Source organism: Dendrobates tinctorius, unplaced genomic scaffold, assembly GCF_039654945.1.
Source record: "Dendrobates tinctorius isolate UK_male_01 unplaced genomic scaffold, ASM3965494v1 ptg000154l, whole genome shotgun sequence".
NCBI lineage: Eukaryota > Metazoa > Chordata > Amphibia > Anura > Dendrobatidae > Dendrobates > Dendrobates tinctorius.
Genome location: NW_027361821.1, coordinates 17382442 through 17398357, shown reverse-complemented (window position 1 = coordinate 17398357; position 15916 = coordinate 17382442). Strand labels below are relative to the sequence as shown.

General features: G+C 42.9%; 1 protein-coding gene across 3 annotated transcripts in view; it reads left to right on the top strand.

Moving 5' to 3' along the window:
- The window catches only part of LOC141050927 (synaptotagmin-like protein 2), a 174986-nt gene extending 171585 nt beyond the window's left edge, over positions 1-3401 (top strand). For all 3 annotated transcript variants that reach the window (XM_073547633.1, XM_073547635.1, XM_073547634.1), the window contains exons 16-17: positions 2044-2249; positions 2519-3401. In XM_073547633.1, coding sequence (XP_073403734.1) covers positions 2044-2249; positions 2519-2664 — 352 coding nt within the window. In that variant the 3' untranslated portion in view covers positions 2665-3401. The remainder of the gene's footprint in view (positions 1-2043; positions 2250-2518) is intronic.
- Positions 3402-15916: the final 12515 nt, after the last annotated feature.

Genomic DNA, 15916 nt, shown 5'->3' with positions numbered 1-15916 from the left:
ATACAACACTGCCCTTCACCTCTCCAAACAAACCTATTTCAACACCCTCATCACCTCACTGTCAAACAACCCAAAACGTCTCTTTGACACTTTTCATTCTCTAGTCAATCCAAGAGTACAGGCCCCAACCACGGAGCTCCGAGCTGACGATCTGGCCAATTACTTCAAAGAAAAAATTGACCAGATCCGACAGGAAATTATCTCCAAATCCCCTCATACCATGCACTGTCCTCCCTCCCCCACTGCATCTAACTCACTCTCTGATTTTGAACCAGTCACAGAAGAAGTAGTAAGCAGGCTCCTTGCATCTTCTCGCCCAACTACTTGCACCAGTGACCCATTTCCGTCACATCTCCTCCAGTCCCTTTCCCCTGCTGTCACCCCTCACCTAACTAAAATATTTAACCTCTCTCTCTCTTCTGGTATTTTTCCCTCCTCATTTAAGCATGCCATCATACATCCACTACTTAAAAAACCATCCCTCGACCAAAACTGTGCCGCTAACTATAGACCTGTCTCTAATCTTCCCTTCATCTCTAAACTCCTGGAACGCCTGGTCCACTCCCGTCTTATCCGCTATCTCTCAGAAAACTCTGTTCTCGACCCTCTCCAATCCGGTTTCCGCTCTTTACACTCCACCGAAACTGCCCTCACTAAAGTCTCTAATGATCTGCTAACAGCTAAATCAAATGGTCATTACTCCATGCTAATTCTCTTGGATCTCTCTGCAGCATTCGACACTGTGGATCATCAGCTCCTCCTCACTATGCTCCATTCCATTGGCCTCAAGGACACCGTTCTCTCCTGGTTCTCCTCCTATCTCTCCGACCGCTCCTTTACTGTTTCTTTTGCCGGTTCCTCCTCCTCTCACCTTCCCCTCACTGTTGGGGTTCCTCAAGGATCGGTTCTAGGCCCCCTCCTCTTCTCCTTGTACACTGCCCCTATTGGTCAAACAATCAGTAGATTTGGTTTCCAGTACCATCTCTATGCTGATGACACCCAATTATACGCTTCTTCTCCTGACATCACGCCAATGTAAAGTGCTGCGGAATATGTCGGCGCTATAAAAATAAAATTTATTATTATTATTACAAGTACCCCATGCATATCATATCTGTTTTACTGCATATTTTTTTGAAGTTGCGATAAATTTCTGTCAAAAAGTCGCAATTGATGAAGTAGGCAAAAAAATCTGGAGTAGCTAAAATTCTGCAACAAAACGAACAATAAATAGCCAAGCACATATAAAATAGACTTCAAAGAGGCACAAATAGAATAAACAAAAAAGGCGCAAACTGCACAAAACTAGACAATGATGAATCATTGCATCTATACATCTGTGTCATGCTCCAAAAACTCTTATACATGAAGTTGTATAAAGCTGATGTACGGACAGAGACCCTGATACCAGTGATGTATCGCTAACTAGGCTGCTTGCTGACATTTTGAAAGAATCCCTGGATTTAGCAGTTCTCAAAATGCTGATCCCTGTATAACCGCACCTACATCACTGATTGGCAGCTTTCTGTGTGCACTGTGCATAAAGCTAAAGTTGCCAATCCGTTGTCACAGCGGGGTTACACAGAACAGTAGGACTAAATGGCACAAGACAACTAGTCCGCTGGTGATATCTTCCTGCTGATAAAACTCCGATATTATTGAAACAAGCAACAGCACATAGTCCGTCAAGAGACCCATAGCTGGAGTAAGCCTCTGTCCCTACATCATGCTGCTCTCAGATTACACAGTAAAAACCTGCTGACTGTTTTACTTTAATTTTAGATTAACATTTTTATTCTGCTAAAATATGCTACAGTATATGAAAATGAACCAGTGCCTAGCCAGTTTTGAGCTTATATTCTGCACCCACACTTGTTCTCAAGTAGCCATTGCTGTGAATTAGGTAAATGTGATCTACAGTGAATGGTTGATGAGAAATGTATACAGTTTTTTTTCCACAAGATATAATGATCTTTATGAAGGTAGTGATTAAACATTTAATTTCTTAAAAAAAAAAAAATCAATGTTTTCACTCCCTTGTAGCTACGTGTTACCTGATACAAGCAAGAAGAGTTACCAAAAGACACGCGTCATTAAAAAAGATACAAACCCGGTGTTCAACCACACCATTGTCTATGACGGCTTCCACACTGAAGACCTAAAAGATGCGTGTGTCGAGCTGACCGTCTGGGATCATGAAAAGCTCAGCAATCATTTCCTTGGAGGAATAAGACTTGGACTTGGTTCAGGTAAAACAAATAATAAACTGGACTGGAATGAAGGCCAGGCATCGTAGACCTCTGTCTTGGGTGCAACGCACATAGGTGAAAAGCGGGGTGCTATTGTTGCCTGGCAGAGGGCCACGATATTGTACACTATGAGCATAGTGCAGATCCCGGCTACGTCTGTGCGTCTGCACCTGACGATCTTACACCTTTCCGCTTCTTTTTTTATGTAGTTTGGGTATCGCTAATAATTTGGTATTATTTAACCAGTCTTTGTTATATTCTGTATTAAGGGTACAGTTATGGGATTGCCGTGGACTGGATGGACTCCACACAGGAAGAGGTGGCCTTATGGCAGGAAATGATGATGACTCCAAATGAATGGATTGAAGGATCACTCCCCTTAAGATCCTTGGCTGGGAGAAGGAAGTTCAAGTAAAGTTGCTGTTTGCAAAAAAAAAAAAAAAAAGTCATGGTACTCCTAAGATACAGAACCATATATATATATTTTGGGGTGATTTTTTTTCTATTATCAGATCTGCATTACTTGAGTATAATGGATACAATACCGTTTTTGTTGTTGTTTTTCTCAGTTGCTGAAAATATATATTTTTTTCTGTGAATGTAGTTTTAAAAATAATGACCTGCACACAGGTTACTTCTTAATGCCAAAGCACTTTATTTTGCATGTACTTTAACGACTATCAGAAAACTCCCTCAAAGGAAATTTTTTGGCAGAACCTTTTACTTTTTTATACTAGAACTTTCTGAAGATAAGAGGATCCAGCAGTTTTTTTAAACTCAAGAATAAAAAACCTTTCTACACTCCAGGCATGAAGGTCTTGTTTGAGGTCTTGAAAAATCTTCCAGTGGGCTCCAATTTGGTCAATGAAGTCAAGGTACTTTGGCAGATGACTGAGGACAAAAAAAGGCAAAAAGACATAAAAGAGAAATAAACTTATAAATGGAGCAAGCAAATAGTCTGAATGATTTCCTAATCACTGCCCCTGATGTCTGTGGAGATAGAAGTGTACAATATTTTATGTTGTGGGGTGGAAAAAAAATTACTTTGTTCTGTTTTCTGGAGATCAATTCTACAGTTCTAGAGTGCTTCAGTGTTGCACTTTACATTGTGAAATGGGGTAAAAATAAAGGAATTCTAATTGTGTTTTTTTACATTATTCAGCTTTTATTTTGGAAAAATTTAAGAACATTTTTTATCAAATGTTCAAATTCAAGAACATATTGAAAACTCAATTTCTCCCCATTTTTTTTTCATCTGGGATCTTCTTACAAATCTACTGCAGCCACATTCAAGTGATACGTGTTGTTGTGGTTACACACCTTCGCCAGGTGAAAAATTTCCTTTATCTGTATATCCTTTTGCAATATTGTGCTATTGTTTTTCCAGTCTTTCTTCATTCAGCTTCAGGCAATAAACAAAGCTCAACTTTGCACTTTCTCCTACTTATTAGCTCCATTTTGGAGAAGTGCAGGAGAGTTGAGCTCGGAGAGAAACCAGCTAACAATTTTTTGAAGCCACACAGGCTACAATACCGATGTAGATGGCTGAAGATAAAATGAGGCTGGCGGGATACTGTACAGAAGTAGAGAGTGCACACAAGTATACTGTAAAAGTAGACTCCAGTCTGTCAGAGATGGGGCAGAGCTGTGGAGGCAGGTAGACTACAGTCTGTCAGAGATGAGGGAAGAGCTGTGGGGGCAGGTAGACTACAGTCTGTCAGAGATGGGGGAAGAGCTGTGGGGGCAGGTAGACTACAGTCTGTCAGAGATGGGGGCAGAGCTGTGGGGGCAGGTAGACTACAGTCTGTCAGAGATGGGGGCAGAGCTGTGGGGGCAGGTAGACTACAGTCTGTCAGATGGGGGCAGAGCTGTGGGGGCAGGTAGACTACAGTTTGTCAGAGATGGGGCAGAGCTGTGGGGGCAGGTAGACTACAGTTTGTCAGAGATGGGGCAGAGCTGTGGGGGCAGGTAGACTACAGTCTGTCAGAGATGGGGCAGAGCTGTGGGGGCAGGTAGACTACAGTCTGTCAGAGATGGGGGCAGAGCTGTGGGGGCAGGTAGACTACAGTCTGTCAGAGATGGGGGCAGAGCTGTGGGGGCAGGTAGACTACAGTCTGTCAGAGATGGGGGCAGAGCTGTGGGGGCAGGTAGACTACAGTCTGTCAGAGATGGGGGCAGAGCTGTGGGGGCAGGTAGACTACAGTCTGTCAGAGATGGGGGCAGAGCTGTGGGGGCAGGTAGACTACAGTCTGTCAGAGATGGGGGCAGAGCTGTGGGGGCAGGTAGACTACAGTCTGTCAGAGATGGGGGCAGAGCTGTGGGGGCCGGTAGACTACAGTCTGTCAGAGATGGAGGCAGAGCTGTGGGGGCAGGGTGTAAGGTGGGAGTGACTGCACTGCACATGACTGACCAGGAGCGCTGGACCTCCAGCAGGACGGAACCAATCGTAACTATCAAGTCAGTCGAGCCTACAGGGGCATCCTTTGAAGGGTTATATATGAAGGGAAGATTTTAATATCCGTTACAAACAAATACAGTGAATACATATAGGACCGCATTGGGGTTTTGGAAGTAAGCCTTCAACTCACTTTACTGCTGGAATTCATAAACTGGCCAGTTTAGGTGCAGTAACAACTCTGTATAACACAGTTCCCTTTATGTATTGAATTACTGTTCTCTTTGCATAAGAATGTACTTAAAGCAAACAATTTCACAGGAGGGGCATTCTCCTAACAATACGAGTTGGAAGGTTTTCATGCTTTTTTGTCTAAAAAAACTAAACAACTCTTTAATAGTGAATGTACATTTTTATAAAGCTGAAACTAAGATATAATTGCGCATGCATCAAGTTATTGATTCTAATCGCTAAAACAAATCTTAAGACCCCCATAAATATTAGAGTATTGTCACCTGAACCTGTTGATATTGTCAGGACCCAGCCAAACAATGTGTACGGATGGGAGGTCTCCCGCCTCTTCCCGGGCAGATGATGGCAGACCAGTCAGTCTGATATAGTGAGGGGCAGGAGTGCTGCAAGTGCAATGTCCTACCCTGGAGCACTTGCAGCTCATTTGCATAAGATGTCAATGTTGCATTGTTGAGAAATGCCAAAGTTAGTTTCTAAAATGAAGGTATGGATGTGTAATGTACATACATGCCATTAGTTTTAGGTCTAAAATACTCCCAACAGGCTCCCTTCCATAAAGCACCCACCTCTGACACTCGCAGGGAGACATGACTGTAGAGGAACAGAGCCCAGTATTGATTGACTTGTCGTCTGTGGCATTTACACACGTTGTGTTGTTACACTTCTCTTATTAGGTGTCTCCAGACTTTGGCTCGGCACTGTAAATGTCAGCGCTGTGTGTAAACTTGGCTTTTCACTCACTGCACAAAATTTCTTCTGTAGTCACAATGAATAATGCTTTTCTGAAAAAATGTCACCTCGAAATGTGACCGACATTAACTGGAACCTCTGCAAATAATCCACTTGTTACATATTTTACAAACAAGGTCGTTCGCTGACCTTTTGCTCACAGACTGAACGAGTCCTTTGATCTGAGCTGTGGGAATAGTGATACTTGTAGAACCGTAGAAAGACAGATTTATATCCTGGTGGACAAACTAGAAAGTAAAAAAAAAGAAAAAAAAAAAAACATCCCACACAAAAAAAAAATCAAGAAAATCATAGGCGTTGGTCTTAAAGTTAATCTGTAAGTAGGTTTTTTTTTATTACCTAATTTGGGAGCAGCTTAATGTAGGGACAGAGACCCTGATTTCAGCAAGATGTCACTTACTGAGCTGCTTGCTGCAGTTTTGATAAAATCCCTGTTTTCTCTGCTGCAGATCTACCAGTTCTCTGAATGCTGCGGTCTCTATAACTCCACCCACACCACTGATTGGCAGCTTTCTGTGTACACTATGCATAGGCAGAAAGCTGCCAATCACTGGTGAGGTTGGGGATATACAGAGCTCATGAATATGGAGGACTACATGGCAGCAGGTTTACTAGTCCTCCAGTGATTATCTCTTGCTGATAAAACTGATTTTTATCAAAACTACAGCAAGCAGCCCAGTCAGTAATGCATCGCTGGAGTCGGGGTCTCTGCCCCCTACTTTTGCTGTTCTCAGATTAGATGACAAAAACTTAATAACAGATTCCCTTTGAGGGACGTTGCCATGGATTTGAAAAAAATACGCTTTCGTTTTTTTTTTTCAAAAACAGCACTAAGCCTGCCAGCAGATTGTGCTATATTGCAGCTGAACCACAATCATTGCTAAAATGATCCGAAACTCAAATAACCCATGCACAAGTATGGCACTGGTTTTAGATGAAGGCCAAGTTCACACATTGTAACAATGAAGCAATTTTTTCTGCAATTTTCCAAAATTAGGGCAAAAAATTTAGTTTTGCTGTAATTCTAGAATAAATAACACAACATAGCCACAGTATAGCCTTTTTACCCTTCCAAGACTATCTAATTAAGCTACCTTCACACACTTTTCTGCTTTAAATGGCGGTTTTGGTGACGCTTCGTTTGCAGATGTGTTTTAATACCTTTTTTATTGCATTTTTTCGAATGCAAATTATGCGATACCTAGATCATCTGGTACAAGGATTACTCTTAGAATGACATGATTTGTAATGTGAAAAAGGAAACAAAAAAGACCCCCAGAACATTATACACCGGACCTGTTTAGTTTTATTATCCATGGGAGAAACATGAGCCAATCTTGGCTAGAAAACCCCAAACCAACAAGCTGCTGCAAGTATTAAAAAGGAAATAATAAAAAAAAAAAAGTCACAACAAAAAATTAATTGTTGCATCGCATCTGATACCTCTTTATTGACGTGCAGAGAACATCTGTCAAAATTATGGATCTTTTCCTAACACTGTGCGTGATTGTTTTATTGTCTAGTCTTCAGTGTCCATAGTACAGAAATAATCAGACAGCAATGGTTTATCAGATTTAATATCGCATGATCAAACTATATATGATGAAACGCTGCAATTCTAACGTGTTGACGGAACAACAGGGTTTAGAAGAGTTCTCTCCACGCGGCCTCAGCCCTTTCCATTGAATTGCTTCAGTTATTTGTCTTCTTGATCACACCCAGATAAACAGGCATTACTAGAACAACCAGTCCTTGGAGCAATAGCCTGTGCCAAAATGTCTGAGAAGTCATATTGTACATGTAGCCGCCTGTGAATTAACCCATTAATTAGGTAATACACATTAGATAATTGCCTTTGAAGAGATTTGCCAATAATCTAAAGTGTATGAGGGCATGCCAACTGTCCTCTGGCATCTGCTGGGAAGAGGAAGCAAGAATCGGGCATGTTGGCTTATAACATGATGCACATAAGAGGCATTTTTAGCTCACTTGTAATGTAGACATTCTGCACTGTCCGCTATGTATCAGGGCACTGCCGTGGGATGGATACTGTACTGATCTTTGGATTTCCAAGGTTTTATTCTGTATGTTATATTTGTTGCCATTTTGAATATAGAAGGGCCATACTTTCCAACTTTTAGCACTGGCTGTCAGTGTACGGACCAAAACTTTTTATCAGGTCAATCAAGTTGTAGATTTCAGCTGTCTGCGGATTCATCAGCACTCAGACATGGGTTACTCTATGTTCCAAGTAAACCTATCCATGGAGTAGTGATGGGTCTTTCCTCACAGATGTGAGACAAAAAGCTGCTCAATGGGCGTAAAATAATGGTGTTTGGCAGCCGGAACCCGCCCCGTTGATCCAGACCCCGCACACCTATTGATTTCATTGGCTGGTGGCAAGTAGGCAAGGTTAATTTCATCTTAAAAGTGTGCTCACCTATGGTGAACATATCCAGTGGGGAAAAAAATTAGTCGGCTACCAATTGTGTAAGTTCTTCCACTTGAAAAGATGATAGGCCTGTAATAGACAACAACTATGAGGGTCAAAATGACAAAACAAATCTAGAAATTCACCTTGTCTGATTTGGCAAGATTTATTTTGCAAATTATGGTGGAAAATAATTATTTGGTCACCTAAAAACACTTAAGATTTCTGGCTCTCACCTGTAACTTCTTCTTTAAGAGGCTCCTCTGTCCTCCACTCATTACCTGTAGTAATGGCACCCATTTGAACTTATCAGTATAAAAGACACCTGGCCACAAACTCAAGCAATCACACTCCAAACTCCACTATGGTGAAGACAAAAGAGCTGTCGGAGGACACTAGAAACAAAATTGTAGCCCTGCACCAGGCTGGGAAGACTGAATCAGCAATAGGCAAGCAGCTTGGTGTGATGAAAGCAACTGTGGGAGCAATAATAAGAAAATGGAAGACATACAAGACCACTGATAATCTCCATCAATCTGGGGCTCTGCACAGGATCTTACCCCGTGGGGTCAAAATGATCACAAGAACTGTGAGCAAAAATCCCAGAACCTCTAGGGGGACCTAGTGAATGACCTACATAGAGCGGGGACCACCGTAACAAAGGCTACCATCAGTAACACAATACGCCGCCAGGGACTCAGATCTTGCAGTGCCAGATGTGTCCCCCTGCTTAAGCCAGTACATGTCCAGACCCGTCTGAAGTTTGCTAGAGAGCATTAGGATTATCCAGAAGAGTATTGGGAGAATGTCATATGGTCTGATGAAACCAAAGTAGAACTGTTTGGTAGAAACAAAACTTGTTGTGCTTGGAGGAGACAGAATGCTGAGTTGCATACAAAGAACACCATACCTGCTGTGAAACATGGGGTGGCAACATCATGCTTTGAGGCTGTTTCTCTGTAAAGGGACTAGGACAACTGATACATGGCCCCATTCATTCTTTCATGTACACGTATCTTGAAGTTTTGACTGCAAACCTCCTTCCATCAGCAAGGGCATTGAAGATGAAATGTGGATGGGTCTTTCGGCATGATAATGATCCCAAGCACACTGCCAGGGCAATGAAGAAGTGGCTTCGTAAGAAGCATATGAAGGTCCTGTAGTGGCCTAGCCAGTCTCCAGATCTCAACCCCATAGAAAACCTTTGGAGGAATTTGAAAGTCCGTGTTGCCCACAGATAAGCACAAAACATCACTGCTCTAGAGGAGATCTGCATGGAGGAATGGGCCAACATACCACCAACAGTGTGTGCCAACCTTGTGAAGACTTACAGAAAACGTTTGACCTCTGTCATTGCCAACAAAGGGTATATCACAAAATATTGAGATGAACTTTTGTTAATGACCAAATACTTATTTTCCACCATAATTTGAAAATAAATCTTGCCAAATCAGACAAGGTGATTTTCTGGATTTGTTTTCTCATGTTGACTCTCATAGTTGTGGTCTACCTATGATGTCAATTACAGGCCTCTCTCATCTTTTTAAGTGGGAGAACTTGCACAATTGGTGGCTGACTAAATAGTTTTTTTTCCCCACTGTATTTGGTAGGGATCCAAAAGAGCCGGCTCTTTTTGATGTGTGGAGCCAATTTTTCTACATCGCCAAAAAGCGCTGGACTTCCCATTACTACCATGGATGTTTGGAGAAATGAACTGATAGAAATAAGACCGAGTCATACAGTACAGTGCAGACAAACTAAAACAGTTCGCCCAGTGCCATCTTTTGTCCCGCAAGCATAGCTGCAGCTGTTGCTATAAATCCAACAATGTATCCCCCAGGGCACAAGGCACAACAAACTCTCCAGGTGTGCTGGTTTTCAGGAGGTTTAAAGGTGACACCCAGGAGACTTGCAATGTCTTCTGGAAGGTTGTCATATGGAGTGCTTTTAAGTGTAATTCCCTGCCCCAAGTCATATACTCACCCTCCGGCGTCTTCCAACGCTATTCAGCGCCATCTTGTGACCACAGCTCAGAAGTTACATCACAAGCTCTCTATGAGAGTCAGAATGAGGGCGGAACAACACTCTGAAAGACTTAGGGTCCCGTTTCACTTAGCGACGCACCAGCGATCCCGACAACAATACGACCTGGTAAGGATCGCTGGTGCGTCGCTACATGATCGCTAGTAATCTGCCAAACAGGCAGATCTCTTCGGCAACGCAGCAACGATCCGGCGATCCGTATAATGACCTTTGCGGTCATTGGTATCTTTTCACACAGCAGCTTTTCTGACGATTCCAGCCTGCGTCCCTGAGTTCTGCGTCACCAATGAGGTCGCTCGTCGGTGTCAAACACAGTGATGCATGCTGGCCAGCGGGACACCGATGATGAAAAAATGGCCCAGAACATTCGAGCACGATCAGCGATATCCAGAAGGGGGGCCGGTCGGCGCTATGTGTCACGCGTAGTGAGATCGCTGGCGTGTCACAAAATCGGTGACGCTACAGCGATCTCGCTATGTGAGACGGGAGCTTAACACTGATTAGTGACCTCCGGCTCCCTCCATGAAACACTGGAGCAGCTAGCAGATCACAAACTGCAGGAGATGGACAGGAGCAGCGGTGCTAACAGATGAAAATGCCGGAAGGTATCAGATTGGGGGCAGGGGACTTGGATATTACACACCACTCCAGCGGTGAAATGAAAAAAAAGCTGAAGTGGTGCTTTAAATGCACATTACCCTATCTGTAAATGTGATAAGTTACCTGCAGTCCTATGTAACACTACAGATAACAGTGTTGACTCTGAGTATAAATACTGAAGATATTACCTGCAGTCCTATGTGACAACTCTGTGAGTACAGATTTTAAATTTCACCTACAGTCCTATGTAACGCCACAAATAACTGTGACAATTCTGAGTACAGATAATATTACATTTAATCTACAGTCCTATGTAACAACACATATAACTGATTACTCTAAATGCCAATAATGCACTAGATATTATCTGCAGTCTTATGTAACACCACAGATAACATCTTCCACATTATCTGTACCAGAGTTACCACTGTGTGTTATCTGCAGTCCTATGTAACGCCACAGATCAGTGATAACTCTGACTATAACGTTGCAGATTCTCCTACGGATTTTTCTGCAGAAAAACCGCAGCTGTTGGCAGAAGCTGCAGATACGGTTTTGCTGCGGATTTCATGCGTTTTTAAGTGCGGTTTTTGAATCAGGAATTGTCTGCGTTTTCCACAGCATCACATATCAAAGTTTGACAAACTAGACTCGGTAAAAAAAAAAGGATATAATTTCCTGGTCCAACCCTTTTCTTTTCAATTTTCATTGATGCTTTGCTAAATATAGTCACACGCATGTACACACACACATATACACTCACACACAGTTAATCACACACACACTTACTCTCACATGTACTCACACACATGTACTCACACACACACTTACACGTACTTCACATGTGCTCACACACACACATACTTACACACACACACACGTACTCACACACACACGTACTCACACATGTACTTAGACACATGTACTCACACACGTACTTCACATGTACTCACATATACACACGTACTCTCACACACGTACTCAAACACGTATTTCACATGTACTCACACACACACACATGTACTCACACATGTACTTAGACACGTACTCACACACACACACACATACTCACACACGAACTTAGACACATCCCATAGTCAGGCGGTCAGGTTAATGTGACGGACTCAGATTTTGCTGTTGACGCTCTGGGTTGTGGCACACACTCAACCAGGGAGAGCTGACACCATGAGGAACCACCACCTATACATGGAGTGTCAGGGGCTAGAAAAATGGTGTGAGCCACTACGACTGCTGTAACTAAAAGGCCGGCTCAAGGAAGACACAAGTGTGTCTGACAAAAGGGTATATGCAGGATACAAGACAACACATTCCAAAGACATACCGATAGGAAATTTAGATTGTGAGCTCCATCGGGGACAGTGATGATAATGTGTACAAACTGTAAGTGCTGCATAATATGTTAGCGCTATAGAAGAATAAAGATTATTATTATCCTAATAAAAGCGTGTTTTAAGGGTAACAACCGTTTAAAGACTTAATTATGAGGACAAAGTGATACACATCAAGGTGCGTGCGACACATAACATCCAAGGCATGTTATGTGCTAGGTGGCACGCCTGGGTTCAGACAAGGGTTAGGTGGCATCTGACAACGATCAACCGGTTCCGGTGCGTCTGTTCAAGACATGGTCCAAGGCAGGATTCAACACAAGGTCCTGCGCGTGAAGAGAGACGCCAGGGGCAGGGTTCAAGACAAAGAGCAGAACATAGGCAGTAACAGAGAGGTGGGTACGGACAAGACCTAACTTTTCAACACAGCTCATAGAGATCAGAACACAACAGACATAAAAGGTTCAGGACAGAGCAATAATAGAAAAAGACTTGTGATAAAGAAGCACAAAACGCACAGTGCGAGAAACTGTGGGTGCAAGAAAGCATGGAAAACCCGGCTCCAGAGAGGAGGGCACTGGTACAAGCAGGCGCGTGCAAGGGGCACGCAGCGACAAGGCAGGGCTAAGGTACAGAAGACGCGTGCAAGAAGTCACGGCAGAGCCTGGTAGAAAAGGTGAAAGTGAAACTGCATGCGCCTTCAAAAACACACAAAAAGTACGCTAGGAACACAGGCAAGGTACAAGAGCTAGAGAGTGGAACGGAAGCTGAAGAACAGAGCAGAGTCAACGACAAATAAGCGTAACGTAAGCTAGAGCATAGAGACTGGAAAAGACAGATCATAGGAAGTACCAAGAAGGACAACAAAATAATTTTTTAAACATAGAAATTTATTTTGGGATAAATAGCATTTGACAAACATGTCAACCTCTTTTTTTTTTTTCAATTTGAAAGAACATTATGGACACATATTAGTCCATTTCAGCAAAAATGAACAAAAACTGATAAAACTAAAAGATAACTTTAATTTAAATTATAATTACTGGGTAATAGCCATACCCAGTACTGCAATCTGATGCGGAGTCTCCCACTCTTTCATTTGATGCTGCCTGCAACTGCTGGGTGAAGCTGTGGAGTTGACTCTCTTGGCGCACAGGAGCTGTAGGTTGCTGGCCTTGTTGTCTGGGCCTGAATAGGCCAAAAAGACCCATCCAAATCTGTTCGTAGTTGAAGATCGGAGCAGGGTCCTCTAGAGCCGTTAGGGACATCTGGACCATACTCATGAAAAAAATCATACTGGTCCTCTGAAGTGGATTTTTTAATCATCTCCAGAGTATCAGTGGCTGCCTTGACAGTTGGAGCTTCATTTTTTTTTATTTTTTTTTTAGTCGGCTCTCCTGCCACCGGACAGGCAGGTCGGTGTCGAACATCAGTTTCTGCCGAACCAGATGTTACTGCAGCTGGTGTTGCAGATGTTCCATCAGATGCAGAACATGTGGCAACAGCAGAAGCTGGTTCCACACCTGGTGAGCAGATGTCCCCAGCTCCAGAGGATCCTGCTCCATCTTCTGACTCTTGTCCGGTCTGGGTCTGTTTAGGCAGTTCAATGTTCCCTTGAGTGCTGGAAAAAAAACAAAAAAAGAAACATTAGTATGGCATAGAAGCTACACTTTGGACACAGCCAACATGCCACTCATCTAAAAGCGCTGCTCCCTTTTTATTGCACCATGGTGATAAAGTATGTTTTCAGTAAAGACATGCCAAATCACCTGATGCTATAATTAGACGTTGAAACTTAGCTTGCGTAGCAAGAGCGCCTACGCCAGCTAAATAGACATGCTGCGGAGTACAATAAACATGCAACATGTCATGTTAGGTATGCATCATCCCTACATCTATGGACGCATAGTGTCGAGGGGATTTAGGGAAATCCACTTCAATTTGCTAGAACATCTGTATCCTGGCAATTGAACGATGGAACATGACGCAGCGTTCATTACACAACGCACCCAATTTGTACTCGACACATGGCTAAACACATGACAATTTTTAGTTGGTCATTTTAAAAAAAATTACCTCCGCACATTCCTGCTTGATATCAGAAATTGGAGTTCTTCAAAAAAGGGGAAGTGGTTCTTGCTTGGCGAAGATCCACTTTTGGAGCAGTTGACAAGAAACTTGGTGAAACGGTCCCTTACAGAGCGCCACCGCTGCTTGACATCTCTCTCTACATAACAAACCAAAAGAAAAAATTTAGGACATTTTTGAATAAATATAATATTAAACATCGTAAAAAGTTTGAAAATTACCAATTTGCGACTGTACGCCATTCGTGAATTGATCCCAGTCGGGATACATCTGGCGGCAAATTTTGGTCCAGTACAGGTCCCTATCATATCGGTCCTTGTAGGTCTCCTCTGCCTGGTCCCAGATAGCTGGATAGTCCCGGACCTAAAATGTATACACAGGAATGTCTTAGCATGCTGTAACCAACACCAAATTTTTGATTTTTTAAATTTAGGGAATATGCCACCGATTTTGAGTACGATCACCTGCCTGTACCGCCATCAGGGGATTATCTACAGCATTCTGCCATGCTCTAGATACGCCACCGATGTTAGCATAAAGAATACATCAACAAGTTATATAATATACTCAACACAATCCGGTTCCAATGGGTGTCGCGGTCCGGTAGGGGGCCTCACATTTTCTACTGAAGCCGTCCTGCTCGTATATCTCTGACAATTCCCGGCGCCAGACAGGACCGCAACACCCACTGCACCAGACCGCGCACCCTGTTAAGTCTAATCTAAATAGTCGGCCCATTATCTACAGCATTACAGAATGCATTACACTGCGATAGATAAGCCCATGGCGGGGACCACAGCAGATAGGTGTACAAATAGGTGACATATTCACTTTTAATCGAACCACAAACAAAATCCAAACCCTATGCCTAATCCCAACACAAATGACTACCATAAAGATTATTTCAATTATTAAAATATGAAGTTGGGGACCCCTATATTTCATATTCAGAAAGGCTACGCACACAGCTGTGGGCTGATATTCCGAGCAGAGGAAGGTGATGAATATCAGGCTGAAGCTGTCTGTGTAGCCTTTATGGCTATAAAATATAGGGTGATCCCCCCAAACAAAGACGTGTGATTCAGAATATATTTCATAGACAGGCTACGCAGACAGCTGCAAGATGATCTGCATAGCCTTGGAAGGGGTCGTGGATATTGATTCCCCCCCCCCCCCCCGGATGTAAATATGAGTCCACATCTGCCAAAGAAAGTCTGCATCTATAAGATGCGTAAATTCTTGGGCCTAGCCACTCTCTTCCCACTTCCGTGTAGCGGCGGGATATGGGGTGATATAGGGGTTAATGTCACCTTTTACTGATAGGTGACATTAGGCTCGGTTAATAATGGAGAAGCGTCAATAAGACGCAGATCCATTTTGAATCCTAAAGTGTGAAAAAGTTAATAACTCCCCCCAAAAAAAACTAAACATTTTTAATAAAATAAAGACAATGGAGGGCCTGAAAAAATAAGCACAAACCTTACAGCCTTGGGGTTAATATCCGTGCCCCCTTTCACAGGCTATAAAAATCATCCCGCACCTGTCTGCGTAGCCTTTATGGCAATCACAATCAGGGTACCCCACCAAAAACAAATTACGTGGGGGTCCCCCATATTTTAGTGCCAGAAAGGCTAAGCAGACAACTGCGGGCTGATATTTACAACCTGGGAAGGGGTTAATATCCAAGTCCCCTTTCCCAGGCTAGGAATATCAGCCCGCAGCTGTCTGAGTAGCCTCTCTGGCTCAAAAAAAAAAAAAA